This window comes from Accipiter gentilis, chromosome 14 (assembly GCF_929443795.1).
Source record: "Accipiter gentilis chromosome 14, bAccGen1.1, whole genome shotgun sequence".
Lineage (NCBI taxonomy): Eukaryota > Metazoa > Chordata > Aves > Accipitriformes > Accipitridae > Astur > Astur gentilis.
Window position 1 is genome coordinate 16,129,878 of NC_064893.1, and position 27,105 is coordinate 16,156,982.

Sequence of the window (27,105 nt, forward strand, 5' to 3'; positions counted from 1 at the left end):
CTTCGGGCTCCCACTCCCCATGGCAGCTTTCCCAGCAGTGTGTGTTCCTCAAGCCCAGCTCCCAGCCCTGGCCTGTCCGGGTAAGAGCCATCCCAGCTCACAGTGACAACAGCAGAGAGTGGAGACAGGCCTCCTGGATCTAAGATGTGTTTCAACAAGATGGGAAAGCTGTGCCCAAGGGAAGAAGGTCTCCAAGAGACACATTTTTGTGATCTATATTGCAGCCACACTTGGCTGGTCACAGCTGCTGTTGCTGCAGTGAAACTATAAAGCAAGCCTAAATGATTTCCCACCATCCAGATCCTGTCTAGCCAAAGGGGATGGTCATACTTTCCATTTTTCCCAGTTTTGAAATATTTGTGCAGGATAGCCCTGACTTCTGAACCTTGAGTGTAGATCCAAACCCCAGGCCTGTGGCAGGAGCATACTGAACATCACTTGACTTTTCATAAAAGCAAAGACCTGTCAATGGACAAAACCTAAATTCCTGCCCAGGCACAGTGGAGCAGATGATGTGGCACTCACCACTTTAAAGGCCCAAGCTGGGACAGCAGATGCTCCAGTTTCCTTTAAGTACTTTTCCCAGGTAAAGTTGTCAGGGTCAGGATAATCTAGAAGGGGGAAGATGCAGAAGGTGAGATACACCTGCAGGAAGACGGCAAATACTGCAGAATGTCTTACTGCCTCGAAAGACCAACCAAGTCTGTCAGGCACACAGGAACCTGAGAGACATCAAGAAGTACTACTATTTTCTCATGGACCATGAAATCCAGGGTACAAGGAAGCAGAAACATCTGGGCCTGCACAGACAGCTTGGATGTCCTTGTGTCTCCACTTGGCCCAACACAACTGCCATGCTGCACCTGAACACATGTACAGGAGCCTTGGCAGGACCATGCCACCTCCCTGGCTGTGGCCCTGCTGAAGGAAACTGCCTCATCTGAGACAAGCAAGGGCCATGGGGTTTGCGCCCCCAGACTCCCCATGCCACCCTGGGAAGCCTGTCCCCAAGGGAATGTGCCAGCAAAGGCTGCATTCCCAGGCCACTGACTCACCTTGAGGAGGTGTGAGGGGTTTGCCATGCTCCTGACACCATCCAACTGGGTGGATGTATGGACTGCTGGGGTCACACCTAGAAAACACACCCAAACTCTTACATAAGGCTGATATACCCGGCTCATCACTGTGAGACAGCGTGGGCTGCAGGGGCCCAGGGCAGACCACTTGGTGGCACCCCGAGGCCTGCACCATCAGCAAAAGCCCCCACAGAAGCTGATGTCTTCTACAGCACCCTTGTCCCTGAATGACCCAGGGAACCACCGGTCCTGGCAAGGCAAGGGCCCAACATGAACACACCCCAGATGCAAGCCCTGACACAGAGCTGCCCAGGGAACAGCAACCCTTTGCTGCAAGTGGGGAGACAGGCCATGCCTTTCAGAGCTCGGAGCAGTGAGACCTGAGCAATTGGGGGGGAGCTCATGTCCTGGTCATGGCTCCAAGTAGTTCACAGCACACTCAGGTGCTGCTGCTTCACAGGTCTGCCCTGGGACAGAGCAGGTAGCTGCGCAGCACCAGAGAGTGAGGAGTAGGTGGGGACAGAAACTGCTGCAGCCCCACAGCTCCTCAGGGCAAGAAGTAAGAGAAGGTCAGAGGGCTCCAGCCACAAAGGAACCAGTTGCTCTCAGAATCCTGACTGCACTAACTGGCCATTTTAATTGGCTTTAACCAGCCTCAACTAGGACACCTCCCCACCCCAGCCACAATCCCCTGCCTAAAGATGCAGGGGCTCCTTTTAAGACCAGGCCTTCAGTCTCTGCATTGCAGGTGGCCCCATCTTCCAGGTGGATTTCAGGGCAAGCCCACAACATGCAATCACATCTGTCTTTGCCCCACATTAATTACAGGGCCATGGCAATGTCCCGGGCAGTTATGTGGAACCAGTAAAGGCTTGTCCCCCAGCACAGGGGGTGACCCTCTGCCTCACTGGACCACTGGTGGCCTGTCTGCAGCAGCATGCTGGGATTGTCCCACATTTTCCCGAGCAGCCCGTCACTCTTGCTGAAGCAGTGGCAGGGTGTCTCCCCAGCATTGGCACCCCAGGAGCCTCTGTGCACTTACCAGTAGTCATAAGTATCATCCCAGTTGTCAAAGTGCACCAAAAAGCGATTGTCCACCACGTCAGTCACTGTGGCAACACAGATCAGGGAAGGGTTCATTCGGTCCACAGCTTCAAGCTTCATGCCCACCTCGAAGCCTGGGGAAGCCTCGTGCTGGAAGAAGAGGTACAGGTTTCTTTCAGAACCGCAATCCCAGTGCCCTCCTCACCACTTCCCTTGCCTGCTGCAAGGAGGCACCTGCCCAAACGCTCCCAAAACCAGACCCTCCCTGGCCTCCAGGCAGGCCCAGGATCACTTGGGCTCCCAGAAGGGCAGTGCCTTGCTCTGCATGCAAGAAAAGAGGCAGAGGGTAAGTAACTCGGCTTGGCCACACAAAGAAAGAGGAAAAGAAATCTTCAGACCCTCAGGCACTTCTATAAGTAGTAACCTCCAAGAGAAAAATAGCCTCAAACTTAAGACTGATTCATATTTTGTCACAGGACACTTGTTTGCGGTCACACTTCTGCAGTGTTAGCAGTGACCATGGCTTGGCAGCAGCAATACCCTGGCTTGGCAGGAGGAGCTAGGATGGGACCCTTCATCCTACCTTGCCTTTATGTCTTGGACCCAAAATCTGTGCAAAATGCTGTGTCCCATGCTAGTGGGATTGTCGCAGCAATGAACAGGAGGGTTTAGACACAATAAATAACTTGAAGAGGCTGATTTACCAGTAGGTTGAGTTTCCTCTGTAGCTGACAAAGAAACCATCAGCATTTTGCACTCCGCTATATTCTCACTTTCCTTACCCAAGCTGCCATATGAAAAATAAAGGTAGAGACAGAAACAATGAACACACAAAACAGAGGCAAAAGAATTATAGTTATCAAACATTAACTGAGGATTTTTGGCAAAACAATTGTTGAGAGTAGCAGTTATTTCTCCTCACCAGTACTTTTCCAACAGATTTAACTGTCCACGAGACCGACCTGGATGAAACAGTGAATCAGACCAATGCCAATTTTGGGCACACCAAACTAGTGTCCAAGCTACAGATCCTCAGCAGCAAAGCATGCCACATCTCATTAAGCAATGCCAGCAGTAGAATCTCCTGGCCATCTGCACTGTAGGCTTGAGAAGCGTGGGTTGGACAGAGAAAAGCCCAGCACTGGCAGAGGCAGTCTGCTCAGCTGGAGGGGAAGAAGCCACACCTGAACCTGCGGGCTCCGGCAGAAGGAGAAGCTGCTACTCACAGTGTTTCGGACCATGAAGAGGTGCTTAGGAGCTGCTTGAGCCTTTGTTATCTTCAGGTAGTTTGTCCAGCTGAATTCTTCTTCCTTATAACCTACAACCCCTCAGGAAGACAAATGAGAGCACCCAATTCACCAAGAGCAGCCAGGAGGAGGTCGTGAGGCCGAGACCGGCCATCCCCAACCAGCCGTCACCCTGCCAGGCATGTCCTGCTGTGGGCAGACGGGGTCTACGGCAGCCCTGGGAAACCCAAAGCCCGTGGCTTAGGCCCAATGGCCGATTTTGAAGGAGTGCTAGGAAATGTTGGCAGCGGAGTGGAAATCCAGAGCTCAACTCCTCCCCAGAAAGCATCAGTCCCACCTGCCCTGGGACACAGCTGCTGGCTCTAGCCTGGCACTGGGACATCCAGGGTGTCATGGCTTTGCCCCAAAAGGGAGTGAGGAGAGATCTTTAGCGTGATGGGTGGCTGAAATGTTGTCCTGTAGAACACGCCCAGCACAGCAGCTTCCCTTCCTGGGCCCCAAGGAGCCACCCTGTCCCCATCTCCAGCTCTACATTTGGGAGCCCACTACTTGTCCCCCTCTTTCAACAGGGCCCATGAACTGAGGCTTGCTAACTCCTTACCTTTCGGGGGCTGGAGTTTGTGCCCCGTCTCCTCAAACCAGCCAGCAGGGTGGATGTCGGGGGAGTCAGCATTCAGCCAGAAATCATGGCACTCAGAGTAGCCATCAAAGTGGAGGCGCATCCGGTAACCACACACCTATCAGCAAGGAGGGCAGGAAAAGGAAAGGACCATGGAAACCTCCTGCTGTCCCTGGCTGAGCATTGCACACACCTCCCCTCCCACACATAATCTCAGCATACCACTTAGGGAAGCCAAGAGTCAATCATAGGCCAATGCTCAAATAGGGAGGCACATGCCAGTCCCAGAAGGTGTCCATCACAGAACAGGGTAAATGCAAGGCTACCACAAGCCAGCCCTGATAAGGAAGGTTCAGGCTGGTGTATGAGATGCCACAGTGGGGCACCTTGATGGATCCAGCAAGAGCAAGGATTCCCTTTTCTGCACCTGGGGGAGATGCTGATGCAGGGATTTTGGCTAAACGCCATACTGCTTTGGTAAAATCTCTCCAGCAGCAAGAACAGCAGCCACTGTTGTATGGCTGATCTCTCTGCCGGCCTGGGGAGCACTGTGAGCCAAGGCTGGTTTGGCTGCCACATGGCTGAGCAGAAAGCCCCACAGACAGAGGGCCTCCACGGACACAAGGACGAGCAATGCAATGCCTCCACACCCTCCATCTCAAGGGCTCAGACCTGTCTGAGGAGCACCAGCAGTAAGATAAGCTGTTGCCATCACCAGAGTCTCTCCCCCCATGGCCCTGCTGTGCCAGGGTGATAAAGAGACCAACTAGGCTGGGGCATGACAGCTGCTCTACAGCACTGTTTCCTGCCCCTCCAAACTGGAAGGTAACTCCTCATTTGCTTGACCAAGGTGCTGGAGTGCCACCTCATGTCATGGAGCAGCATGCAGGCAAGGGCCCAAAGCCAGTCTCCTCCACAGCCCAGCTGGCAGCACCTCCCCTCCCACAGAGCCTCCCGCTGCACAGGTGTGAGGAGGAACCACAGAACATGGGAACCGGAGGCACCTTACCTCAGCCACTGTCAGGATAAAGTACATAGATGGGTGCTGTGGATCAATCCCCTCCAGCTTCATCCCCACTTTAAAGCCGTTCTTGTGCTGGGAAGCTACTTGGTACTGGAAACAAAAATTAAACTACAATGTAAAAAACGACACAGGTAGTTGGGTCTAGAACCATCCCAAGGAGCCACCATCAGGCAACAGGAGCTGCTGGGACCAGGAGATTGTGGGCCACAGGTTATGTTATCATCCAAATTTTAATTCTTTTCCCATACAAAAACACATTCTTCCACCTCCTTGTGGGTTTGCATCTCTTGCTACTGGCAGGGCAGGGTGTCCCTAGGCTAACAGCTGCAGCCGGGGAGAGTGGGGCACAGGCCTGGCTCCTTTTGCACCCTGGCAATCAGACACCTGGGAGCAGGGGTGCAGCGCATCAACGTGGCCTCAGAAGAGCCCATACCTGGCTTTGAGGAAGGGCTGGAAAGGCTCCGTCACCCTGCCAGAGCTACAGAGGTGTCCTAGGCAAATGTGGGGTGCTTGGGATGGGGGACAGCACCCTGCTGGGGAGTGGGACTTGGGGCAAATCAAAACTGGAGGCTGACTGGTCACCTCCAGGTGAAGATGGGAGCTTACTTATCGCTCAGAGTCCCATAAAATAGGGAAGCAAGGAAGAGAGAAGGAGGAGGGGTGGGAAAAAAAAGGGAAAGGAAAGAGAAGATGAAAGAAGGAAAAAGACAGGAAAATCCCAACTCACATCCTGGAAGAGATCTAAAGGGGCAGCGACAGCTTTCTGCTCCTCCAAGTAGGACGCCCAAGACCAGCCTTCTTTCTTCTCCTCACTGGCACCTGAGCGCAGCACAAACGCACACACAAGAGGCGCTGCTGAGGGTCTGCTCCAGCCTCCATCCCTGTCTCGGGGCAGTGCAGAGGGCAGGCAAGCACATGGCTCCAACTGGGGCCACATCCCGTTCTCACGCACAGGCCTGCATCCCTGCAAAGCTCAGCACCATCCTACCAGAGCCCCTTCACCAGCAAACCTGGCTGGCTGTCCAAGGAGGGAGAGAGCTAAGGGGCCCCCTCTCACAGAGGTCCCCATGACCCAAATGTCCTCTGTCACTGTACAATGTTCTAGTAAGGCACCAAAGGAGCCTGAGGGACAAGCCATCCGGTGCAAAGCATCAGGACACCTCTGCAACCAGTCCTCCTCCAGCTAGTACATCCGAAATGGCCATAGCATTGATGGATTTGGGACAGCCAGCAGGATCCATCCAGAGGTCTGGGAATCACTTGCAGCTGCAAGGGGCTCCCGGCCAGTCAAACCAGCAGCGAGCTCACCTCCCGCCACCACTCCAGAGGCACCAGCTCTGCTATCCTTGCTCTGAGACAATCACCTGAGCCCCCTTTGGCACACCAGGACCACCCTGATACCCTAGAGATGCATTTATCCTTATGGTATTCAGGAAAAGAAGACAACATCGTCTCTTCATAGGCAGGGAGGTAATCCTTCATGCCTTCAACCCCTCTGGGAAGGCCACAAAGGCCTTACCCAAGGCACATGAGACACATGCCAAGTCTCTTGCTTTCCAGCCACTTTCTCTCCCTGTTTCATAGTGCCTGAAGGGACTCCAGGAATGCTGTGCCTATTCCAGCACTGAGTAATTCACAGCTACAGGCCAGCCATGGCAGACAGCCTTTGGTAGGACAGGCCAGAAATGCAGGGAAAAACAAACCAACACCTTCCTCCCTTGGGCTTAGTGGAAGTGGAGATGGAAAAAATAGGAACTTGCGGAAGAAATTAAGGCTAAGCTTCAGTGAGCAAGGTTACTAACCTAGATGCTGAGCTAATACTTAAGAGTGACAAACACCTTTATGATTCTTTAGGGCATAGAAAAAAGTGGCAGGCATGTTTGGGGAATCTGTAAGTACAAGCTCTGCACTTCTGGAGAATGACAAATGCACCTGGAGATAGAGCATACACTGACTCTGCTGCACTGAAGCATCCAGGTGTATATTTTGTTTGCTGATGTACTTCTAAAATAAGAGAAAAATGCTAAAATAACAAGGCTCATCACTGCTTACTTGTATGCAGCAGGGAAGGTTACATGCTCAGGGCTCAGACTGTAGAGAAAAGGACCTGGCAAGCAAGTATGAGATCTTTTTTAATAGTGGTTAACTCAGTATAACATCAGGGGTTAATGACATCTGGCCCCTGCTACTGTTCCTACATTTGGCTATGGAGAAGAGCATGAAACTGGAGGAGTTTAATTTTAAAATTACTTTGAGTATGACCTTTCACTATGCAAAGACAAAAAGTTTCCCATAAATGTTTATTTTCAGTATTTTCCCCAGTTTTCCTTCCCCCTTACCCCCATCACACTGCAGAGAAAAAACCAAACAAGCAAACACTGCATCCCTCAGCTTGTCTCCTTTCCCGCTGTGTTGACAGCTCTGCATTTGAGGTCTCCTCTGATATGGTCCAGGAATAGATCCACACAAGATGAGACAACCCCAAATCACCCAGCTTCAGCGGCACCAGACCTACAGGAGCAGCTCCCAAACTTGTGAGCTCCCGATAACATGAGGGAAGTTCCCTGTAAGACCATCCAAAGTGGGGGCAAAGCCAGACATGGCACAGAGTTACACTACTGCTCAGGATAGTGCCTCTTGGAGCAAACACGGTATCCACAAGCAAGTAATAAATTCAGCTCCCAAGGGAAGGGACCAGAAAGCACTGTACAGTATGGCCCAGTGCCTGAAGAAGACACAGCCGTATCTGTAAGGGCGCACCCTTCCCATGGAGAGAAAGAGAGGAAAGGAGAGAAATGGAAAGAGACAGAGAGAGCGGGATCAAGCCAGCAGAGGAGCTTACAAGCCTTCAGGAACATGTACCACTGCATTGCACTGGGTGTTTGACTCTGCTGGAGCACCAAAATGCTGGCCCAGCCCCACAGTACCACAGCTGGACTCCACAGCCGTGGCGAGAGCGCTCACCCCACCGCCCGCCTAGCCCTCCATACCGTGCTGGCTCCCATTCCATGCATCAGCCTCTGGATTGCTGATGACAGAGTCTCCTGCAGAGTTTTTCCTCTCTTCCTGCTTTTCTTCCTAGACATGAGAGCAGACAAAAAAGAAACCCATTGTGTTGGAGGTCTGCACAGTGGTTTATGCTGTATTGTACCCTCACACCAGTGCAAAGGGCCATACTGTGCCGGAAGCCCAAGGGGGATTTTCATGCTGAGTGGTAGCAATCACAACCGGAGCGGATCTGCTACAGTTAGGGCTGGCAAGCAGACCTTCCTTGCCTCATCAGTCACTCTCCCTTCCCCAGGATACACATCATGCAGATAAACACTCTCTTACCTCAACACTTTGGTGGCCCAGACTCAAGAGAGCAGTTGAGAGTGCTGGATACCTACAGCCCAATGTGGACATGTCTAGCACTGCCCAATCCAAGGTGCTCAGCATGCCAAACAGCCAGCCAAGTGTCTAGAAGCCCTAATGCTCCACACATTCAAGTCTTTTTGGTATTAACAGCCTACAGGCTGTTACCCTTTTGACATATAGCCGACAGAGCACTGAAAAGCACCAATGAGAACTGCACGCACACTCAGTGCATACAAGGGTGTCCCATGTCCCACCCTTGACATCAGCATGTGCGCACACATCCCCTCCCTGCACTCTTCCTACCATTTGCTCAGATTCATATTCTTCCTCTGAAGGGCTCTGGTAGTCCTTCCTCTTTCGTTTCTTCACCGGTTTTAGGATTTCAGTGGCATTGTTGCTGCTGGCAGAGTTTTCCACAATGACGGACCTGCATGGAAGAAGGGTAAGTAAACCTACTGCAGCATGGTACGTGGCAATGGATAGGGTGTCAGTAAGGGAGTGGTTGCTGGAGAATCACGGTCACCCCATTTCTTACTCATACATGCTCCCATCCCTCCTGTCTAAAATAAGTGCTCCTCTTGGCACACAAGTTGGCAAGAAGTTAGAACCAGGGTACAGACCAGAATCACCCTCACACACTTGGGTGTCAGAAACCTGAATCCAGGGATGGATCAAAAGCAATCTAGTTTCATAGCAGGGCTCTAAGTTGCATCAGTCACACAGAGATGCTGGAAAACGAGTCCCAGCAGACACACATTAGTAAGCAGAGGGGCTAGAAATGCCCTCATGACCCATGCCTCCCACTGCTGCTCAGCCTGGAAGCACCCACTACAGCAACCTCCTGCTGCAGCCCTGCTCCAGCAGATACGTGTTTATGAGGCCACAAATTGGGCAGGAGAAAATCTGGCTCCTGTGCTTCCTGCTGTCCCCTGGGACAAGTCTTGATCCCCCCACAGTGCAGCCAGGGCACTCCACCTACAGGAAAGAGAGAAATAAGTGGGGTCCCCAGCACCTGCCAGAGACAGATGCGCTTGCATCCCTTGCTGGAGCATGTGGACAAGGGGAGGCAGGGCAGACAGACAGATGGATATGGCTCTGCATGGAGCAGACTCCCCTTCCTTCACCTTTCTTTGAACTGCTGGTGACAGTGCTCGCTGCAGAAGCCCCTGCCTTCTCGGGCTCCATCTGACACATGTCTCCGGCCACAGGTATCACAGTGGCACATGCTTTCTGCTGTTGGCAGCTTGGTCTGCTCTGGCACATCTGAGTCAGAGAGAAGAGGAGCAGTGAGGCACAAGGTACAGCAAAGGAAGGAGAGCAGGAAGCAGGAGACATTTGCCTTGCTCAGGGCCTATGCCAAACACCCGCTGGATGACAGTACCCACCCCAGAAGTGCCACCATGGTGTCCTTACCCTGAGCAGTAGGATTGTCCCTGCTGGTGGGTGCCACCTCTGAGTCCCCATCTTTCTCTGTCTGACCCTCCTTTATAGCTTCCACTGGAGGCATCTTATCAGCACTCACCACCTTCAGCGTCCCGTACTCGTTTATTCGAAACTATGTCATTGAACCAAAAAAACAAGGAAAAATAGTTAACAAGGAGGATAGAAATGTAACTTGATAGCTAGTGGGTGCATGTGAGCTCTGAGAATGAGAGGGACATGGTTCGGTCATTAGTGCATCCAGCAAGAGGACAGGTCTTCTGATGATAGAGGTGAGCACAGCACCAAAGTCACCTGTTCTGCTGCCCCTCCTTGCAGCCTGTGCTGGCCACTGAGCCTGCCAGGGCAAGCACACTGCCTGCACTTGGGTGAGACCAGCACCAGCTGGCAGCACAAGGGGCAGGGCGGTGGCTGGAGGATGTGGTGCCCTGAGGCTGAGAAATCAATGCATTTTGTGCAAGCTATTTCACATACCAAGCGGAACACCTAAAGGCACCTGCTGTCTGATGAGCGCAAGGCCACTGTTTCCAGGGTGAGTGCAGGAGTTTGGTGAGAGCCAACTCCACGGCACAGCTTGGAAAAGAAAGATGCCCTGCACAGCAGTAACATCCCTCTGCCTGCTGCAGCCCCCCAGTGTGCTCTCTCTGCTAAGCTCACAAGATGGGAGGAGCATAGGGATAGGGCACAATAAGAGCCTCGCAGAGCAGGAATAGGTGGGATCCTCCAGCTGGGGTGCAGGTACTACCAGGGCCACTTCACATCCTGGTGGTCCCTGCCTGGCACAGGCTGAGGGACTGCCACTTACAAGGGGCAAGCAGCTCCAAGGAGTTGGGGGGGGGGGGGGGCGGGGTGTGCAAACACAGTGGCCCAGGGCTACACTTACCCGCAGGTTACTCCCAGGCAAAGTAGCCACCCCATCTTTCCACTCAAGCACACGGACTGTGCTGCAGGTCTGCACCCCGCTGATCTGGGGAATGACAGTAGCTGTGATGGGCTCACTCCCTGCTCCCCTCTCTGGCCTCTCAGCCCCTGTGCTTCTCTGTGGTTCCCTGGGGAATCGCTGAATTTCTAAGGTGCTCGTGGGAAGGTTGATGGTAGTGGCATTTGCTTGAGAAGGGAAGAAAGGAAACAAACAACCAGAGGCATACACAGAACACTTAACTGATGCAAACAAGGCTCAAAGGCAGCACAGAATGACAGAGGACATGGTCTCCCAGCTGAGGGCTCAGTGCTGTGGGCTAAAGCACCCACAAGCAGGCAGCACAACCCAACAAGATCTGCAGCCAGCAATGGCTTGTGCTGTGGGGTGGCACCAACACTATCCACATTCAAGGGTTCCTACTTCAGCCTAACCTCAGACTATTCCCATGATCAGGATGCCCTGATGTGGCAGGAGTGTGCTGGGGAGCTCCTGGACTGCATCTTCCAGTTCAGTTTCATTCCAAAGGAACACACTGTGCAACCCAGGGCCGTTCCACAGTGGGAACCGAGGCACTGGGAGCAAGAAAAATTGGGAGATTTGCTTCTAAAGAACACCCCTGGTTTCACCTAACACACATTCATGCTTTCCTTGCACACCTCCTGAAAGACGCTGGTCAGCTGGGCTGAAAATTGTTGTCCCAATTTTCAAGAAGGGTAAGAAGGACGACCCTGGTAAATACAGGCCTGTCAGTCTCACTTCAGTGCCTGGTAAATTTACGGAGAAGATTATTCTGGGAGTTATTGAAAAACACTTGAGAGACAATGCAGTCATTGGTCATAGCCAACACAGGTTCATGAAGGGAAAGTCCTGCTTAAGTAACTTAATTTCCTTTTATGATAAGGTCACCCATCTACTTGACCAAGGGAAGCCAGTAGATGTGGGTTTTTTGGATTTTAGCAAAGCTTTTGATACTGTCTCTCATAGTATCCTTCTGGACAAAATATCCAGCACACAGCTAGACAAGTCCATAATATGTTGGGTGAACAGCTGGCTGATGGGTTGGCCTCAAAGACTTACAGTAAATGGGGTCACATCAGGCTGGTGGCCAGTCACAAGTGGGGTTCTGCAGGGCTCAATTTTAGGGCCAGTGCTCTTTAATGTTTTTATAAATTATCTGGATGCAGGAGTCAAATGTATATTAAGTAAGTTTTTGCCAATGACACTAAATTAGGAGGAGCTGTGGACTCCCTTGTGGGTAGAGACGCCTTACAGAGATCTGGATAAACTAGAGAGCCGAGCAATCACCAACTGTATAAAATTTAACAAGAGCAAGTGTCAGATTCTGCACCTGGGACGGGTTAATCCTGGTTACATGTACAAACTGGGTGACGAGAGGCTGGAGAGCAGCCCCGCGGAAAGAGATCAGGGGGTTTGGGTTCATGGCAAGTTGAATGGGAGTCAGCGGTGTGCCCTGGCAGCCAAAAGGGCCAGCTGTGTCCTAGGGTGCATCAGGCACAGCATCGCTAGCCGGTCGAGGGGGGTGATTGTCCCACTCTACACCGCACTGGTGCAGCCCCACCTTGAGTACTGGGTGCAGTTTTGGGCACCTCAATACAGAAAGGACATCAAACTGCTAGAGTGTGTCCAGAGGAGGGCGACCAAGATGGTGAAAGGTCTCGAGGGCAAGACTTACGAGGAGCAGCTGAGGTCACTTGGCTTGTTCAGCTTGGAGAAGAGAAGGCTGAGGGGTGCCCTCATCGCAGTCTACAACTTCCTCAAGGGGGGCAGCGGAGGGGGAGGTGCTGATCTCCTCTCTCTGGTGACCAGCGATAGGACACGAGGAAATGGAATGAAGCTGCGTCAGGGGAAGTTCAGATTGGACATTAGGAAAAGGTTCTTCACTGAGAGGGTGGTCGGTCCCTGGAACAGGCTCCCCAGGGAAGTGGTCACGGCACCAAGCCTGTCAGAGTTCAGGGAGCGTCTGGACAACGCTCTCAGTCATATGGTTTAGTTTTAGGTAGTCCTGCAAGGAGCAGGGAGTTGGACTTGATGATCCTTATGGGTCCCTTCCAACTTGAGATATTCTGTGTTCTGTGATAAGCAGCAACCCAGGAGCCCACATGCCCTGCAGAGCAGGCACCCAGCACACCATGCTGCACTGGCACAGGGCCCCAGACATCAGGGCTTTGGTTTAAAACTCAAGAGGTTTTGATCGGCCACAAATTGTCCAAGTGATGTGGGATAGCCACAGAGAACCTCTAAGATGGCAACAGCAGCACGGCTTTGCCTCCCAAGGTTTGGGAAGAGCACAGATATACAATGAACGTGAGGTATCAACGTGAGGGGAGAAGGCTGGGGAGGCACCAGTTAGAGAGGACAGTTCCGCATACCTGGTATGATGAAGGCAGTCGTTGGCAGGTGGGTGCTCTGCACAGTGCTCTCAGTGGTGACCACATGGACGCTGACCTCCCCAGCAGCATTCCCCTTTGTGCTTCTCACAACCTCCATCTCTGCTCTGCTGTCCATCACCTTGCCTGGGCACAGAGCAAGACACTAGAAAACAGTAAGAAAGAAATCAAGTTGGGTACAAGTACAAACACGACAAAGGAGAGAGAAAGAGACTGTGGAGGATGGTCCCTCCCTTTCCACCATCTCTCAGCAGAAACCCCTGTAAGACATATTAAAGGTCCATTGAACCCAACAGAGAACAGCATGAAGGTCACAGCTGGTACCAACACGACCTAGTAAAGCCGCTGTTGCAAGATCCCAGCTCAGAGCCTGCAAACGCCAAGGGTTTTTTCTTACCTGGCACCACCATAAGATGCTACAAGCACAGCAGGTCCACCACAAGCTATGTCTGCTCCTGGCTCCCACTGGGGCCTACATCACTCTGACACAGAGTGTGACTGAGGGTTGACAAATCCTACCCTGGAGAAGATGGAGGTCCCTGAAGCTCCCCTTCCAGTTCTCCCATTGGGCAGTCACCCTTGATCTTCTAACTGGCCGTAAGAGGGAATTTCACAAGTGACAGGAGTTAACCAGGGCAGGCTGGGGGGGGAGTGGAACATGAAGTCCACTGCATGCAGCTGAGTTTCTCACAAGACTGGTGATGTTCAACCCATTTAGCCATGAACTTCAAGGAGTAGGCAAGGTGTCAGGGCCGTGAGAGTACTACTGCACCTTACTAGCCCTGACCAGCCTCCCCTGGGACCCCCACCCATGGGCCCAGGGGCTCCGTGTCAGCCCACCCTCAGCCTGTCTATGCGATGCTGCAGCAGTGCTGGTCTCCAGCTGCTGTCTGGCAGCAGTGGGACCTGACCTGCCAGCTGGCATCCCGGCGTGATCTTGGACCTTGCCTGCTGATCTGAGCTCTGCACTGGACCTGGCCACAGTGGCCCTGCCAGCTGCCTTCCTTGGTTCCCTGTTCCTGGGGTAGCAGCTGGCCCCTGCTGTGCCCCAGCATGCAGGACAGTGCCTACACCAGGATAGCCCCAAACCAGGGCCTGCCTGCAAACCAGAGGGAAGAACAGCATTGCCTCCCACTGCTGAGGTGAGGGAGGGCTCTTGGCCCTGCTCCTGCCCTAGTGAAAAACACAGTGGACACCCAGAGCTAAGCAGAAAACCAGCAGTATCATCAGATGTGCTCGGGGAAGGCAGATCTCTCCATGCCTGCTGAAAATGATGGTCTGAGTGTCCCAGAGACCGCTGGAGTCTGACACTGGGTTGGGGAGGGATCTTGGACCTGCCCCGTTTCCCACACCCTCTTCAAAGCAGTTGCTGCCAGGATGGAGGCAGGGCTGCTATGGGGCTAAGTAGGGGACCATGCTCTTGTCTCAGTTGCTTTTGATGCAACCTAAATTTGAAAGAGAAGACAGCCATGTGGAAAACAGGATGATCATTTCAGTGAAGCATGGTTAAGTAAGAATTTGGTTACAAAGGGGAAGTCTGAAATTTTAAAACCAGCGACATTACGATAAAGGTGTTACAACCAGAGGGTAAAGAGTGGGATGGTGTGCTCAGGTTAGGGGAGGATCTACTTCTTCCTCTCTTACGGTGCTGTCAGGTTTGTGATCAGAAATACCTGATGTTCTATTGACAGATGGTATGAACCTTTAAGGCCCTCCAGGTGCAATGTCAGAAAAGCACTGTTAAGTGTTGGGAGAATGGAAGCAACCGAGTCATTCAGCTGGACACCAGACTTCAACTGAAAGCCAAAATGAATTTGGCAGCCAACCTGTCTTGGTGCTTCCTAATACCCACCAGGAACCTATCTGCTTTCTTAGGAACTTAAATCCGATATTTATCCTTGATTCATCACTTGAGTCGGATGTTTCAAGGACAACTCCTCATTTTGTGTGAGCTGTTGGCTTTTTTTTTTTTTTCTTATTTAAACAGAACTTGAGACTGGAAATGCCTAGAAAGGAAGAGAAATAACTAGATCCAGTGCCCAAGCTGGGTGATGCTCAAACTCATCTCTACAGCAGTCTATGATGTGAACACAACAGCAAATAATTGCACAGGAAATAACCAGCAGTAATTATCACGTTGTCAAACACTCTCCAACTCCTTGCAAGGCTGCCTCCTGATGCTGTTGAGACTGGCTCTCCTGTGCCTTTTGAGTTCAGGGTGAACAGAATTAATTTGGATTATAGATTGGGGCACTATTCCTTAAACTGAAAGAATTAAATAACTGAGATTTAGGACTTCGCCTCCAGACAATTCCTCCTCCAACAACCTCCTGGGACAGAACTTGCTGCAGCAAAAGGCACGTCCCCCCCACCGTACCACTGCTGGGCAGCCCAGCTCAGAGGGTCAAGAGCCCTCCAAGGAGCTTGAGGGAGGCAGAGGACCCCACCCAGCCCACGGCCCTGCCCTACAACAAACCATCACTCCGGTTCCTCTTATGTGCCCCTGAGCAGCACTGTCCATGCTTCCCCTGGCACTTCTGGCCAAAGCAATCTCTTTCTTTTTGGCAGAAACCTTTCCCTAACACCTTGCCCCAACTCCTGCCCTTTGAGCACACATGGAGCACAAATTCTGCAAACAACTCCCCCAGCACATGTCCTGCTCCAACCCACAGGGGAGCAAAGACTTTGAGGTCCTGGACACCACAAAACCTTATGCTTACAGATGTCTCGAGCCATGTTTCTCTCCTTTTAAGATCCATGGGGGGAGACAGGTCCAAAGCTATTCCAAGGCCACACATGAGCAGCAAGAACATTGTCGGTGTGAACCTGTAAGCACACCGTTGCCACAGCTGAAACCAGTGACCCCCAGGGCTCTCCCACCTCTTGTCAAGGGCTTCCATGGTGTTAGACAACAATTTACCACCAACACTGTTCACATCAACCATAGCACACATTGTTAAACTTTTAACTCAGGATTTCTGAGATAACTCCTGCACAAAGAGTCCCAAGCCCCAGAACACTGCTCTGGACCACTGCCCCACAATGCCTTGGAGCCTTGCTGGTGGGACAGGTGTGGGCATGACACGACACCCAGGCTGCAGAGCTCCATCCCCAACCCAGAGGAGTGAGAATCAGGATTGGAGACATTGTTTGCAGCTCACGGTTTTCAAAAGCCCGGCAGAAAAAACCCTGGAAGCCCAGGAGCAGCATATGAGCCAAAGGGGAGAAGAGAACGAGCATCTCTGTAAAGGAGCACAGTCACGGCTATGATCTGCCCTAGCATCAGTGTCACAGCAGGAAAAAGGCACTGGCACACCTCCCTGTGGACAACCCCGTTCCCTGAGAGCAGGACCTCTGACAGATGTCAGGGAGAGGATGCCTGCAGCTGAGACAAGTCTGGTTGCTTCAGCGCATGGAGCCAAAGCCCAGGCAGGTACCACCATGCCAGAGATGACTCCAAGGGGTCTCCTGCAAGCCCTGGTATGACCCATTAAGGATTGCAGGATAATTCAGGCTGGAAGGAACCTCAGGAGGTCTCTAGTCCAACCTCCTGCTCACAGCAGGGTCAGCTATGAGATCAGACCAGATTGCTCAGGGCTTTATCCAGTCTGGTCTTGAAAACCTCCCAGGATGGAAATGATACTTCCTGCAAATTAGCACAACAATTAGCAACAAACTAACAGATAGCCTTTCTGAAGACTGTTCTCCACAGTGATCACAAGGTTTATTTATTTTCTAAATTTTTTTATTTAGTTGGGATCTTAAAAAGCTTTTAGCTTACATGTGCCCCAGTGGCATCTGATAAAACTCTGCCCTGCCCCAACAGGACCAGTATTAGGCCAACCTGTAGCAGCTTTCAAAAATCCTGCCATCCAGATTTTAACATAGCAAGCACTTGTAGAGGTGACAGCTATTTGGGAGTTATCAGTGAGGCCCCAAGTTCTCCATTTTTCCTGGTATTGAGTATAACTCTGTATGTCTTACAGAGGGTGTAGGTCAGCCCCACTCCCCAACAAGCCTGCCATTCAGTCTTTCCTTTAGGTCCACAAGGACCTAAAACTCTGCACTCCCACTCTTCTCTTCTGCCTTCTGCTGAGGGACAGCCAAGGACCTCGGGCTCCCACTCTGGAGAAGCCAGAAAGGAGAGAAGCCATCCTAGGAAACCCTGGCCACACACACACCCTGACCTGTAGTCCCTCCAGAGACCACCACAACACGCTGGCTGGAAGGAGGAATTTTTCAAGACAACTTTCATCCAGAAGCGCTTGCTCTTTCTTGTCCTGCTTTACTCCAGTAAAGCAGTTCTTGCAATCACATTCTTCATGTATGAGTACATACGTGCATATGTCCATATGTCTGCAGTCAGACCCCACCAGCCTATTTCAGCCAGTTTTGACAGATGTCAAAATTAGATGTCTCTGTAACAGTGGTCTCTATCAGAGTAAAACCTTCAAGTTTGGGAAACCAGGCATCTGCACAGAGAACAGGGTCTCCCCATTGCCCCTCACCTCTTACGGGAGGGCATCAGCATGGGGTGCAGGCTGAACTTCCCAAGCACCAGAGTAGCTGGGGACAGCTGATCTGTGCACACATATTCACACATGCAGAGGAAACTGGCCACAAAACACACATTTTACAGTAACCAGGCTTCACTGTTTCTGCTGCTCACAAAGTTTTGAGCTCATCAAACAAGAAACATTGGGTGTTGGCACACCAGCACTCTGCACCAGCGACATAGGGGCTTGGAAAGCAAGCGTTTCTACAGTTACTATACACATGAGCCTCCACCTCTGCCACAGTCTCACACCCACCCTCTCGCAAAACCACAACAAAGCCAGGGAATGATCTGCTCTTTGGAAAGAGGAGGGATACACTGTGTGCAACACGTGATAGAGGAGCACAGAGAAAAGCAGCTCCCAGCACAGAGATGCTGTACAGCCCTGTCAGCACTTTATAAAGCACAGTCTCGTCAAAATATGCGTTTCTTTTAATCACAAAATTGGCTTAAAATAACTATTTCAAACAATATTAACATGTTCATTAGCTTTGTGGCTTCTCAGATTTTTAAACATTCCTGAAATCTGCACTGGTGTTTGCTGGGGGCCACCCAGCTGGAAAGCAGCTTGACGGAAAAGGTGCACAGCAGGTTGACCATGAACCAGCAATATGCCCTTGCAGAAAAGGCGGTGAACAAACGGTGTCCTGGGCTGCATTAGGAGGAGTTTCTCAGCACATGGGGGGAGGTGATCCTTCCCCTCTGCTCAGCATTGGTGAGCTCACCCCTGGAGTGCTGGGTCCAGTGCTGGGCTCCCCAGTATAAGAGAGACAGGGACAGGCTGGAGAGAGTCCAGCAAAGGGCCATGAAGGGGATGAAGGGACTGGAGCATCTCTGCTAAGAGGAGAGGCTGAGAGAGCTGGGATTGTTCAGCCTGGAACAGAGCAGGCTCAGGGGGATCCCATCAGTGTGTATAAATACCTGGAGGGAGGATGCAGAGAGGACGGAGCCAGGCTCTTCTCAATGGTGCCCAGGGACAGGACCAGAGGCCATGGGCACAAACTGGAACACAGGAGGGTCCTTCTGAACACGAGGAAACACTTTTTCACTGTGAGGGTGGCTGAGCACTGGCACAGGTTGCCCAGGGAGGTGGTGGAGTCTCCAACCATGGAGATGATGCCTGGACATGGTCCAGCTGGCTCTGGGTGGCCCTGATGGAGCAGGGGGTTGGACAAGGTGACCTCTGGAGGCGCCTCCAACCACAACCAGCCTATGATTCTGTGAATTATTTTTTCAGGAATTTCCGCAGAGAACTTCCCCATCCTTAACAACAGCTGAAGTATGGATTATTAATTACCTCCAGTGGCAAAATTGAGCCTTTAAGAAAAAGCACCAGCTGGGAGCATGCTAAAACTGCAAGCGGTACACCAGAGCACTGCAGAGACATGGTGGGCTGGGAGCTGCTCCCTTGGATCTTCCACTGTCTTCTGGCATTGCCCAGGGCAGGTGTTTAAAAGACTAATGGCACTGCAGAAAGTATTTGCTCCATATACACACAGGAGCACACTCAATAACACCCTTTGTGCATGCAGGTTGCCCAGTGGAGAAAGGCAAACATACGCACCTCTTCCCTTCCAAACTGACTGTTGCTTTAAACCCAGAAGGCAATGCCTCCTCTGGAATAAACCAGGAGCCACAAAGTCCTCCTAGGTTCTGCTGCAGCATGGGATGAGGTTCGGAATGGACCATGGCCTTTATCAACATCAAAACAGGATGAAATGTCCTTCAATGCAGTAAGATGCTGCTCGTGTTGCACGTTTCAAAACACGGAATAGATTCTGCAAAGATAGAGATCGGAGGGAGAAGGGCAAGAGAGCAGCAAGCTACCCTCAGCTTTAGGTTTAGACACAGCTAACAGAGACACTTGGGCTGGGTGTCACCTGCTATCCCCAGGAGTGTCACTGCCACTGGGACTAGCTCTTGGGCCTGTGGATCTGCTCAGACCCACAGATGGGGAGAATGAGCAGTTACCAGTGATCTCGTGTGCCACCAAAAAGGGCTCAAGGTAGACACCATCCAAGCTCAATGCTGAGGCCAAAAGGCAGCCTGAAGCCTGAGCAGCTCTGACTGGGCACAGACCCCCAGCCACTGCCGAGAGAGGCACAAAGGGGACACCCGCATCCCACCTTCCACTCTGCTGCCGTAAGCCACTGCCTACTGATAGCACCAGGCCTGCTGCTGCATCCAGCCTTGCACAGAGTTAGGGCATAACACAGGATCGTTTTCCACAAGTGCAAGTTACACTCATAAGCAGGCGGAAACATCCAAAGAGGATTGATACATGATCCCAAAACATTTCAAAGCATCCAGTTTTTTATCTTCTTTTATAACTAGTAAAGAAATAAATCCAGAACCTGTCCTAGACCATGTGGAGCATCCTCTCTGAAGCCTGGGCTGTTTGTCCTGTGTCCTGCTAGGCTGGACTAATGCCCTCCATGCTGCAGGACCCTTTCAAGGACTGCAGCGGTGTCATCTTCAGGCTTCAGGACAGCATGTGCTCATGAGGTGTTTGAGAAACACCAGAAGGAACACGGTCAAGCATCCACCCTGGAAGGGGCTTCCAACCTCTGCGTGTCCCAGAGAGGATCCGTTGGGAAAGCCAGGGAAGAACAGTCCCATTCCCTGTCTCTGCTTGGCACCACTAGGTCATGCCCGGGTAGCGCCTGGCACCACACACACCCAGCTGGGACCAGTCAGCCCAGTGGGACCTGCAGCTGCACCAGTACAGAACCTGCCTAAAGAAGATAAGCACCTGCACATCCTTTTTTTTTTTTTTTTTTTTTTTTTTGCTTAAGATATCCCCACTGTTGGGTATAGTGGCTTGCCTTGAGAAAAAATACTTCGCTGCACATGAATGTTACAGTCCTAAAACGGCCCACAGCGAGCCCGCCGCCCCAACCACGGGGCGGGCAGCCCCCGGCCCGGCCCGCTCCGCTCCATTTCACTCCACTCTCGGCCGCCTCCACCGCCCGGCCGCAGCTCCCCCCCCCCCGCCGCGGCCCGGCCGGTACCGTGCCCCCGCCGCCCGCCTCGGCCAGGACGCGGGCCGGAGCGGCTTCCGATTAAAGGCGGCAATGGCGGAGCGTCCCTCCCCCGCTGGGCCCGGGGCCGCCCCGGCTGCAGGGGGCGGCGCGGAGCGGGCCCGGGCCCGGCCCCGGCATCCCATCCCAGCCCCGGGTCCGGGCTTCCCCCGTGGGGGAAAATCAAAGGCGGGGAGGCGGACCCCGGGCTGGGCAGTGCCCGGCCGCGCTCCTTACCTCCACGGCGGGGCCCAGCGGCCGGGGCCCGGCCAGGGCGCTTGACTCCGAGCCGCAACGGGGCTGCCCGGCCCGGCGTGCGCTGCACAGAGCCGCCTTACGGCTGGGCCGCGGCCGCCGCCACCGCGGCGCCCGCACGGCCCGGCCCGGCCCGGGGTTGGCGGGGCTGCGAGCAGGGGCCGCACCGGGGGGGGGGGGGGGGGGGGGGGGGGAAGGGAAGGGAAGGGGGGGCTTGGGCGGCGGAGCCCGCGGCGGGAGGGGCGCTGGGCCGGGCCGCGCGCGTGAGTGCGAGTGTGCGTGTGTGCGCGGGGGGGGGGGGGGGGGGGGGGGCGGTAATTGGGCAGGTTGAAAATGCATGCACTTAATGAGCGCCGTCGCCATGGCAACCCGTCTATTCCTCCACGCCGCAGTGGCAGTTTTAATCCCGCCGCAGGATTTCGGGGAGCTGCCTGGCGGGGAAAGGGGGGGGGCGGTCGCCAGGGCAACGCCCGGGCCGCGGAGCCCCCCAGCCCGGGACGGGCCCCCTCCCTTCCCCCCACCCCCACCCCCGCCCCTCCGGCCCTTCCCATGGCAGAGGCTGGCGGGCACGGAGCCCCTTGTCCCTAGGACACTGAGGAGCCCGAGGTTGGCACTGGTCACCCCAAGGCAAATGCTGAGCTCTGGGGGTCCCAGCGCCCCCCATCCTTGCCGGGCACAGTGGCCGTGGGGTGGCTGACACACAATTTTCCAGTGTTTATCTCTCCTGGGTTAGATGGGACAGGGGGCTTGAAAGCCAGAAGCTGCTTTTTCTCTGAGTCACTAATATTAACCTCACCCATCTCGGAGAGCAATGGGACTACATCGCTGAGGGTAGCGTGTCCTCCGCCCCGGAGACCAAACCAGTTCCCCAGGCCTCGTCTGAGGCAGACAGGCATGGCTGCCCCAGCGAAGCAGGGGAAGTCTCTCCTCAGCACCCGTACCACAGGCTCAAAGAATAACTGGGGAATGCTAACGCAAAATCCCCAAGATCGCTGGGAAGCAAAAGGGTCACTCGAACTAGTTCTCTGGAGGAGAGGTAGGACTTGCTCTTGCACAGTGCTGAGGAGTGCTTCCTAAGTGCTCTGGTCAAAAAATGGCAGCTTACCTGCCCACCCCTTAGTATTTTATGGCCACACAAGAAGTGTGCCTTTTAGGCACTTACACAATGTCTGTCCTACTTATCCGCAGAAGGTGGGAGTGAAAGAAACCAAGACTGGAAGCACAAGGACCAAAAATGCACAAAAAGCTGCTGAGAACGGCACTCCAATGCTTGTTGGACCGGCTGGGGAGAGGCGACTGCTGGCTCACCCTGCAGGCCAACTCCTGCCATACCGAACCCAGGGCAAGGGCTGTTCTTGATCGCTTCAGGGAGTGCTGCAACAAGCTCTTGGTTTCTAGCATGAGTATCTGCCAGTTGTTTATCACCTTGAGTTCTGTACTCCAAAATTTTTAATACATTAAAAAAGATGAAGTCAAAGACTCTGATGAAGCAATTAGATCCTGAAAATCAAAAAGTAACAGGTATTTGCTTTGCTGCTACTGCCCTCTTTCACCTTTTCAAACAAACCTTCAGTGGCACAGTATAGAAAAAGGTCTTCCCATATAAATCCTTTTATGCTGCAGTGGGAAGTTCAAATAGATTTGAATCAGGAGCAAAGCGAAACTCTGTCACTTGAAGAGCAACCCAGCATTTACCTTCTCCCATCAGTTCCCTGTTCCTGGCTATGCTTGCCATAAAAAAATCACGAATTCAGAATGACGAATTGTCAGATTGGACATTAGGAAAAGGTTCTTCACTGAGAGGGTGGTCGGTCCCTGGAACAGGCTCCCCAGGGAAGCGGTCATGGCACCAAGCCAGTCAGAGTTCAGGGGGTGTCTGGATGACGCTCTCAGTCGTATGGTTTAGTTTTAGTCCTGTGAGGAGCAGGGAGTTGGACTCAATGATCCTTATGGGTCCCCTCCAACTCGAGATATTCTGTGTTCTATGAACTTTTATTTAAATTTAGCTCTTAGTAATGCTTTTATTATTTAATTTATTCTGACATGGCTAATCAGACTCCACTATGCCATTAATACCACTAGACCTAACTAGTGCAGAGTGCAGCAGGGCTGTGCTTAACAAGAGATGCTCTGGGACACATTAGGCCAGGATTTATGCCCGCACATTCTGCTACTCACAGGATGGCAGCATCTGCAGGCGGGTGTGTCTGCCACTCCCATCCTCACCCACAGTCATGTCCCATGCTCATTTGACCCAAAAGCCTGATAGACACCTTGCAAAACATGAAGCAACAGGAGTAAGTTTGAAGTACAAACTGGCATCCATAGCTTTTGATTCACACTGGGCCAGTCACCGCAATTCTGTGCCTCAGTTTCACGCTCTCCAAGGGGGCTTTCGTGTATGGAGAATTACAAAACAATTCTGCTCTGTGTTGTCAAACATACGTAGGCGACACCTAAATTATGGCAAATGGTTTATTACACTTTCAGCTCAAGGAGCAACAATTTTTAATTGTCAGGAAACAGACCCAGGCAAGGTAAGTGGAGAGGCTCTTTCAAAATATTTTCTCGCATCTCCCCAGGTGCTGTCAGCACTTACTCCATGCTGAGTGGCATGCTTGTACCACAGAGTGGAGCAGAACAGGAGATGCCACTCTAGGGCAGCTGTTGCACCCCACCATTGCCCCTCAGGTTAATTGTACAGCATCACTGTCGTGCCACTGTGATCACGAGAGGCTTTGCTGTGTTATTTTCCTCTTATGTTGGTGCTGAGCAAGGATGCTGACAGCTGACACCAAGCAGAACAAGGAACACAAATGCTGTGCAAGGGAAAGCTTTTTGCACTTCACCCATTTCTAGGAGAAACACTGCTCTTCGACTAGTTGATCAACTGAGTGCAACTGTACATTGTGGTTACACCAAGCAGATGAAATGTCATCTATTTAACGCCTACTGACTTAATGGCAGTAACTTTTCTTATTCACATTTACAGGATAATCCTATTCCAGGAGCTGCACACACCAGTAATAAATTTGCCCAAGTAATTCCCCCCACAACTCCGTAAACATGACAGCACAGGCTGCATCTTCCTGTTGCCTCCAACCCTGGCGTCACCCACAGAGCTTTCCCTCCACTCTCTTCTGTATTTTGGACTGAAATCACTGTACTCAGTTCTTGCCCAAAGGCAAAACATTGGAGCAAAATGTAAGCTTTTGCTTTTAAAATGAGTAAAAATACTAATTTTTAAAAATTAGTATTTGAGATATTCTACATTAAAGTAGACCACCCTGCAGAAGTCACTTTCTGTGAACAAGAGGAAGAGGATGTAGCCCTTGAGTCAGAGAATCACCCAGAATCATGTCCAAAACTTCAGTATTAGTACGAACTGTTGTGAAGTACATCCTGAAGCAGGCATTAGCTGTAGACATCTTCCTGTTGCCACTATTTTTTCAGTGGTATGGATCATACCAGCTGCTGTGATCCATTCCTTCTTATATAGGAGTGCACCTAAGTTCATCCAACCAACTTGGACATGTTATTGACAGATGTAGCTAAAAGGGTAGAAGTTTATGAGCCACTTCAGAGCAGTTGCTTTATTTCAATTTTTTATTGGATTATGAAACTGAAACTTCCCCTCTGACATCTACATACACATTTACCAAAAATAATAATGCATGAAGAAGCTTTGAGAGTTAAGAGCCCGCATTCTGCTATTTGATTCTTTCTACCTAACCACAAAACAAAACATGGGGCAAAAGGGCTGATCACAATGTTAACAGATACCGTTATGATCCCAAGAACAGTTAATAGCTGCCACTACGCAAAGCAATATTTGTATTAGTTTTGCTTCTCACCTCTTAAAGTAATGCATTCCCATTCACATTAAATAGACACTACAAAGCGCACAAGAAACACAGCAAAGATCTGCTAATTCTGTCACAGGAAATTTACCTTCTGATCAACATTTGAACTATGCATCTTTCAAATGATCACAGAATTCTGCGTCATCTCTCAAGAACATACCAAACATCAGCTCAGCTCAGTTTCTGGGATTTCCAGGTTCCTGAGCCAAATTCCTTTCCCAGCTCTTTCACTTATGTACTTGCTCTGTGGATGCCATGTGGATGTTACAACACCAACCTGAACTAGATTTAAGTAGAAATTGGAAACAGTTCAGTTATTTCATGTGTGAATAATAAATCCAGCAATCATGTTTTAAATGCCCCTCCCCATTGCTCATGCAAAGATGGTTACAGTCTTGTTTGGGACAGAGTAAGCTCCCAATCATAAATGGACTCTAAATCCACAATATTTAGAGGTAGAAACATTATAGTAGGAAAAAGAAGTGTCACCTACTAAAGCCACTCACAGTTTCACTCTACGCATAGAAATATTGCAAGGCGAGATACTTATTTTGGTGTACATCACTCACAAAAGTTGTGCTCTTCATTACAGTAAGCCAACATACTGTCCCCGTTTTCTTTTAGTGATGTAACGTAAATAGCCATTTCAAAGGGTATGGTTTATGACAGCACGTTTTAAATCCTCTTGTTCTTAGTCCATCTCCTGCTTTTTTAAGCAATGATTTCTGAACACTTGGCATGAAAGAAGCCTGTATGTCTGCTTATTAAAGTATGCTGCATTCTTTTTCATGGTGGCACAGGGACTTGCTGAAGCAGAACCACCTGCATGGACTTGAATAGTAGTGTTACTGGCTTCTGGAAGTCACATGTTGTGGATTTAAAGGTGAAGGTAAGCCTTTCTGGGCCTCAGCATCAAAAAGGAAGTAAGCATCTCTATTCACTTGTCTCCTTCACTGCCTTTGGGGACAAATTACCTTCCTTGCCAGCTAGATCCTCACTGTAGTCCCCAATCCCTAAAACACTACCTCATTCCATGCTTCAGGACTGGAGTCAGCCACCTACCTAGACCAGGAATAATCACATTTTGCAGCCTGCTTCTTCCCCAGACCAGGTGCATTAGGGATTTGTTCTCTTCTCCATCAAAGCACTGAGCTAGAAGACAAAGCACGGTAGAAAACACCTTTTTGAGCTGGGAAAAAGAATTCTCTTTTATGACCTCCTGACACGGGCAGTCAAAGAGATTAACTTCAAAGCACACAAATGATGGGTCACCCAGGAACTCTGAGCAAGGATGAATTTTGTTTAATACCAGATTTCCCCATTTGTGCATGATAGCCAGTCTCCAAGGAAGATTTCAATTCACGTCCAAGGCTATAGGTGGCTTCATTCTGACTCACCACCTACATGAAGTACAAACATTTCCTGCTATCTGCCAGGGTTTAAGTGAGACACACTAAAGGGGAAGTGTCTTCACCATCTAACTTTAAAGCAGGTATTTTACATCACATGGATCGCTGATTTAAGGACAGAACTTGCATTTATGTCAAACACCAAAATACAGGGAGGGATGCTTTTTTAAATACAGGAAAAGGCTAGGAACAGACTCCAAATAGAGCCCCAGATTCTAAGTTTCACTTGTTTTTTAAACAGCAGAGTGTTACACAGCAATCATGGAAGCCTTCTACAGTCTCTTACTTTTCTATGAAGTTTAAGACATTTATCCAAACTACGCTTTTGTAACACCTATGAGAGATCTCAGAAATAATCACACTTGTGATCACAAATACACCAGTCAGTCTTCTGCTCCTACAAAAAATGGTGCTGACAGAGCCAGAGGGATTAGTGTTTGGGTTTTGTTGGTGGGTTCTTTGAAGAGTTACCACAAGCCTTGCGCTTAACTGCACTGGTTCAGTGTCTGGCACTAATGAAATCCTACTAGCTTTCAGAGGAAACAAATCCAGAAGGATGCAAGTCATGCCAAGGAATTCCTGCTTAATTTGTACAGTAAAGGGCCACTTCTGTTTTGCATAGCAGCCAAGAAAGACATCGCATGTGGCTTCAGTACCAGAAAAAGAAATCTTCGGTATTTAAAGGAGCTACAGGCAGGTTGGTTAAATCTAATCTGGGCCCTCCCTGTAAGTAATTCATGAATAAAGGTAACTTCAAACATAACCATTGTCATAACAACCTCATTTCAGAAAGCTAGGAATATAGTTGGTGAAAGCCATCATTATGCAGTTAACCAAGATTGGGGTGCTAATGGCTACTGTAAAGC

At 51.1% G+C, this 27,105-nt stretch overlaps 1 protein-coding gene across 5 annotated transcripts in view; it reads right to left on the bottom strand.

Moving 5' to 3' along the window:
• Positions 1-21,084, bottom strand: part of L3MBTL1 (L3MBTL histone methyl-lysine binding protein 1) — a 30,874-nt gene extending 9,790 nt beyond the window's left edge. Inside the window, exons 1-14 of one of the 5 annotated variants that reach the window (XM_049816432.1) lie at positions 20,950-21,084; positions 13,120-13,263; positions 10,691-10,914; positions 9,781-9,922; positions 9,492-9,630; positions 8,671-8,794; positions 8,001-8,088; positions 5,738-5,829; positions 4,996-5,100; positions 3,969-4,104; positions 3,347-3,447; positions 2,119-2,270; positions 1,056-1,132; positions 526-611 (exon numbers count right to left, since the gene is read on the bottom strand). In XM_049816432.1, coding sequence (XP_049672389.1) covers positions 526-611; positions 1,056-1,132; positions 2,119-2,270; positions 3,347-3,447; positions 3,969-4,104; positions 4,996-5,100; positions 5,738-5,829; positions 8,001-8,088; positions 8,671-8,794; positions 9,492-9,630; positions 9,781-9,922; positions 10,691-10,914; positions 13,120-13,255 — 1,602 coding nt within the window. In that variant the 5' untranslated portion in view covers positions 13,256-13,263; positions 20,950-21,084. Of the gene's footprint in view, positions 1-525; positions 612-1,055; positions 1,133-2,118; positions 2,271-3,346; positions 3,448-3,968; positions 4,105-4,995; positions 5,101-5,737; positions 5,830-8,000; positions 8,089-8,670; positions 8,795-9,491; positions 9,631-9,780; positions 9,923-10,690; positions 10,915-13,119; positions 13,296-20,949 lie in introns of those variants that run through there. The other 4 variants (XM_049816431.1, XM_049816430.1, XM_049816433.1 and 1 more) reach the window with 4 other exon arrangements.
• Between the last annotated feature and the right edge of the window lie 6,021 nt (positions 21,085-27,105).